General features: G+C 36.0%; 1 protein-coding gene across 1 annotated transcript; it reads right to left on the reverse strand.

Annotated features, from left to right (window-relative positions):
• Positions 1–1,359: 1,359 nt before the first annotated feature.
• LOC107004025 lies at positions 1,360–2,840 on the reverse strand. Its single transcript, XM_015202244.1, has 3 exons — positions 2,003–2,840; positions 1,623–1,924; positions 1,360–1,539 (listed from the first exon to the last, which is right to left on the reverse strand). Exons 1-3 carry the CDS (start codon positions 2,838–2,840, stop codon positions 1,360–1,362), a joined length of 1,320 nt encoding a protein of 439 aa, XP_015057730.1.
• Positions 2,841–5,648: the final 2,808 nt, after the last annotated feature.

The following is a 5,648-nucleotide window of genomic DNA, read 5'->3' on the forward strand; positions in this document are numbered from 1 at the left end:
GTTCTGTTTTTTTCTTTCCACCACTCCATTTTGTTGAGGAGTTCTTGGAGCAGAAAAAATATGACTAGTACCATTCTCCATGCAAAATTGATTCAGTTTTGAGTTCTCAAACTCAGTTCCATGATCAGATCTAATCCCTCAAATCACATGATTCAATTTAGTTTGAATCATTTTGCAGAACACCACCAATTCTTCAGGTGTCTCTGCTTTTGATCTTAGGAATCTTGTCCATGTGTATCTTGAGTAATCATCAACTATCACCAGAATGTATTTCTTGCCATTTCTGCTTTGAACCTTCAAAGGTCCACATAAGTCCATGTGTAACATCTCCAGTACTCTTGATGAAATTACTTGCTTCTTTGGCTTGAAANTTTGTTTTCCTTTAACACAAGCTTCACAAATTTTATTTTCAGCAAACTTCAGCTTTGGCAGACCTCGAACCAGGTCCTTAGAAATCAGTTTATTCAATAAAGATGAGCTCACATGCCCTAGCCTGCGATGCCAAAGATCAGCATTTTCATTTTGAGCACTAATACATGTCAGATCATCTCCATGAGACGTTTCTAAGTTGGCCACATACATGTTTTTACTTATAAAGGCAGTGAGAATCACTTTCTTTGTAGTTAGACTAACCACAGTGCACTTCTCAGAAGTAAACTTGACTTCATTTCCCTTGTCACAAATTTGATATACACTCAAAAGACTGTACTTCAACCCATCAACATGATACACATTGTCAATTGATTCTTCAAGAGACTTTCCCACTTTACCAACTCCCAAAATGTACCCCTTCTTTCCATCACCAAAAGAGACACCTCCTCCCTGAAGTGTCTTGAGTGAGAGGAAATTTTTGATGTCACCAGTCATTATGTTTAGATCATCCACTGTCCATATACCAACATTGACTGCTGCTCCTCTCACTCACCTGCAACAAGAATCACTTGTTAAGCTTGGGAACCCATTTTAATTGAGTTCCCAGAAAGCAGACAAGGGAGTGATCAGATTGTATCTAGTCCAATAGGGCAGTTTTTGAATCTTTCTAACAAAAGACTTTGGAGCAGAAACAGATTTTTTCTTTGAAAATCTATCAGTTGAAACATGTTTTGGAGGACCAAGTCTCTCTTTTGATACTCTTTGTCTTTCAGTATAATTAGAGAGTCTTTCATGAGATTGTCTCCACCCAGTACACTCTCCCTTTAGATGCCCATTTTTACCACAATGAAGACAAAGCAGATTGTCAGACACAAACACATACTTACTGTGAGGATTAAAGGGAGGAGTGATATTCAAACTTCCTAGACCTTTCTTATTGAAATTACTCTGATTTGTTGCACTTGACAGCAACTTAGAGGATTTTGTTCACGTAAGAGATTTTTCAAGTTCTTCCTTAAGTTTGACAATTTCCTTTTCTAAGTTGTTGCTCTTCTCCACAGCCAATCCCAGATTTTTCTCAGTGGTTTTCAGTTTTTCTTCAGTTTCAACTTGTAAACCATTTGACCTTCCATTTAGCTTTTCAACTTCTTCATTTATCTGAGTCAACTGTTTTTTTTAAGTTCAGTGTTGTTTGACTCTAGAGACATCATTTTATCTTCCATTTTCAACATTTTCTCCTCCAATTTAACCTTGTTTTCAGTTAAACTGTCGAGTTCAGTATTCATAATGTCTCTTTCAGAGGTCAACTCAATTACTGAGTCAATCATAACATTTGCTAATGTTCTCAATTTTTTAAGAGAATAATTATTCAGATCATGTTTCATATCAAGAAGAGTTACCTTGTCATCCTCTTCTTCATTTTCTGTATGAGTCATGAAAGTAAACATTTCATTGAATATGGTTTCTTCTTCATGAACCACCACCATAGACACGTCATTTGGTTCATCAGGATCTTCTGAGTCACTTGAAGAGTATCCCCATGCAGCAAGAGCTTTTTTGACCACATAGTCAGCAACAACTTTTCGATCATTTTTACTGAGTACCAGGTCCCTTCTCTTCTCTTTTTCACCTCTTGATTTTTGATATTCCTTATTTTCAGTTTTGAGTAAAGGACACTCTCTAATAAAGTACCCAGCTTTTCCACACTTGTAGCAAGTATCATTTTGAGTAGCAGTTCGAGGACCATTTGTTCCTCTTCTAAAACCTTTGTTCTTTTTCACAATTTTTTGAAATCTATTGATAAGATAAGCCATGTCATCATCACTGGAGTCTTCATCAGATTTGTATTTCAGCATCAAGGACTTATCCTTTTTGACTTCCTTCTTTGACAAATCATGATTTCGATTCATCTCATGAGTCTTCAGATTTCCAATGAGAGCATCCATTGTCAGCACCTTCAGATCTTTAGCTTTAGTGATGGCATCAACCTTGATTTCCCAGGAATTTGGAAGAATTCGAAGCACTTTCCTGACTTGCTTGCTCATACTGATAGGTTCCCCAAGACTTCTCAACTCATTGGTAATAGAGGACAATTTTGTAAACATCTCATGAATGGTTTCTCCTTCTTTCATCTTGAAGTTTTCATACAAAGAGGTGAGCATATCAATCTTTGATTCTTTTACTTGTTCAGTTCCTTCATGAGCAGTTTTTAAACAGTCCCAGATTTCCTTTGCAGACTCACAGGCTGAGACACGATTGAACTCATCAGGCCCTATCCCACAAACAAGAAGAGTTTTTGCCTTGTAGCCCTTTTCTATCTTCTTCCTATCAGTTTCATCATATTTTTGTCTAGGCTTTGGAACAAGCCTAGTTTTCTCTCCATCCTTTTCTTCTATCATCGGAATAAACGGTCCATCTAGTACGATATCCCATAGCTCATTGTCTTCAGCCATGAGGAAATCATGCATTCTAACTTTCCACCAACTGTAGAAATGTCCATTGAAACGAGGAGGTCTGGTTGAAGATTGACCTTCTTCTGATTAAGTGGAGCAGTCATTCTAGAACAGATATCACTTTCTTGGTGTTAACCAAATAGAGAGTGCCTGCTCTGATACCACTTTATTGAATATATGCCTTCACTTATCAGTTAATGGACCAGGTCCTTTGACACACTAACAAGTATGAACAGAAAGTAAATGCAGTTTAAACAACACAACGATTTTACGTGGAAACCTCCTTACTTAAGGGAGTAAAACCACGACCTGTCTCACAGGATTTTCAACCGTTTTCACTAATCTTCACAAGCAAAAGTGAAACCCGATTACAACAAATGTGAGAAGAAGCTTTTAATCTCACGTTCAAGCAATAATCTCTATTGCTTGACAAGCCTAAGTAGAAGTAAATCTACCCACTAAGCTATCCCACCTAGACAACTTAGAATATCAATACCACCCACTGATTCCTTTATAGATTCAAGAATAGTTTACAATGTAAGTCCAAGAGAATATATTCTTAAACAACTACGCTAAATGCTCCAGAGATTTCAGTTGTTGTCTGAATAATTCTGCAGGTTCGATAGCCTTTGCAAGTGTTCTTGAAAATGCTTTATCAAGTTGCAAAAACTAAGGAATAATGTTTAGGAAAGTGACTTTTATATGGAAAAGTCACTTTCCTTAAACTCTTTGGGTTGGAGAGGTCTGACTTTCTGACGCCGTTGGGAAATGTGCACCTACTTTCTGTACCTTCTCCAGCTGGCAGTCAACCGGCTAGTCACATTGGGAACCTGGTACCTTTACTAGGTCCCTGAGTTTGTTTCATCTTCAAAACTCAAGTAGGAAAACTGGTAACTTTACAAGGTCCCTGAGTTTGTCAAATCATCAAAACTACAATTAACACTAACATAGCTGGTTCATTAACTGTCGGTTTCTTACTAGAACTGAAAATGAGAAAAAATTATGAAGTAACTTATGCTTCTCTCAGTCTTTGTAGGTAAAGATTTTATATGACTAATATATACTCAAAAATTAGATAGGATCGAATGAAAGTGGAAAAGGACACATATGAGGATTACAATATTGCATGCTTATGGATTTTCTTGTTTTATTGTTAACAAAGACGAATTGAAAAAAGATATAGGTGTTGCTCTTCAACTTACCTATTTCAAAAAAAAATAAAAAAAATAGGTGTTGCTCTTCACATGTTGATTGATTGACCCATTAGGTATCCCAAGATGAAACATCTAATCTTGGATTACAACACCAATTGACCCAGTAAATGAAAATACTATCGACCCAACCTTTTATAACTTGGGAGGGGGGGGGATCGAGGACTTCATAATAGAAGCTTACGTATGAAATAGCCTTGGAGATTTTCCCTAGAAGAACGAGCTTTGTGGAGGAAAGTGATATGTAGAAAATATGGGATGGAGGGATAGTGGACTTCAGGTGCAGTGGTTATGGAGTTGGTGTGTGGAGATCTATCAGATCTTTATGACTACGGCAAACTCTCAAGCCCAACGTCAGCATAAAAGTGGGGGACAAAGACTTCCTTCTGAAAGGATGTCAAGATAGGAATTGTCCACTCAAAGCAGCTTCCCTGATTTGTACTACCTAGCACAGCAGCCTGATATGCCTTTATTGCTGAAACATGGAGCCAGCACGATTGGAATTTAGCTTCAGCAGACTACAATTGACTGGGAGGTAATCAGAGTGACTGAGTTCCTCAAGATACTGGACAACTACGAGAAAGTAGGGACCGATGAGCAAGTGCATAGAGTTTCATGGGATAGCAACAAAACTGTATGAAGATTTTAAATAGCTCAGTATACCGACAAGGGCTCTGGCTATGGAAACATATCTTGATGTAAGGCCCCTTGCAAAGTAACTGTGTTAGCTGGTTTTTGGTTAAACAAGTTCTCCTGACACATGTGAGCTTAAATGAAGAGATGAATATATCTATGTTCAAAATGTTTTATTGTGTGGCAGGGGCCAATGAAACAAATAACCATCTTTTCCTCTATTGTCGGGTAACCAATAGACACTGGCAGCTATTTTTGAGTATTAAAGGCCTGAGTTGGGTAGTGCCTACTGTGGAACTGTTAGGGGTCGTTTGGTAGAGTAAATAAGAATAATGCAAAAAATGATGTATTACTAATGCTTGCAATTAGTAGTGTTTGCATTAGTTATGCAAGCATTATTTCTTATACACCGTTTGGTTTGATGTATTCGAAATAACAAATCTTGCACAATTTTTATATAAAAATTTATATGTTTAAATAAATACCGTTCACGCTAATTATTTTTACACTTCCTTTGTAACAAAGTTCTTTGCTAAAACATTAAAAAAGATTTCTTTACTAAAATATCATTAACTCTTCTTTTTTTTTAAAAAAAAAATATTAAATAGTTATACTATTTGAGTTAATATTTTTGTGAAAAGTTGGCAAAGAATTTTTTTATCAAATTTATCGCCACAATAGTAAACATTTTGATTATACTATCTTGAAAATAGATATTTTAAAAAAAAGATTTACGAGGCCATAAAGTCTATTAAGACGCCAACAAATTAAAAGACATTCAAAAACTAATAAAAATAAAAATAAAAACGTATGAGAAGGGAGAAAATGTTAGGAAATGTTTTAAAAAGGCTTTGAGGGTAGTTTTGTAATTATTTGATCTAATGCAAGTGTTAAAATGCTATGTATTAGTAATACCTAGAATTACTTGGTATTAGTAATACACAACTTATTACACAATAGAATGTATAACTAATGTTAT

The sequence above is a fragment of the Solanum pennellii genome, chromosome 11 (genome assembly GCF_001406875.1).
Source record: "Solanum pennellii chromosome 11, SPENNV200".
NCBI classification, from domain to species: Eukaryota; Viridiplantae; Streptophyta; class Magnoliopsida; order Solanales; family Solanaceae; genus Solanum; species Solanum pennellii.

Bases quoted from the DNA above. Each gene is read 5' to 3' on its own strand.
- LOC107004025 (XM_015202244.1), bottom strand. From the start codon at position 2,840: ATGCATGATTTCCTCATGGCTGAAGACAATGAGCTATGGGATATCGTA. The intron at 1,925-2,002 runs GTGAAAAAGAGA...TGGTCAAAAAAG, and splicing joins GGAATATCAAAAATCAAGAG to CTCTTGCTGCATGGGGATAC. The intron at 1,540-1,622 runs GTTAAATTGGAG...TAAAAAAAACAG, and splicing joins ACAGTTTAACTGAAAACAAG to TTGACTCAGATAAATGAAGA.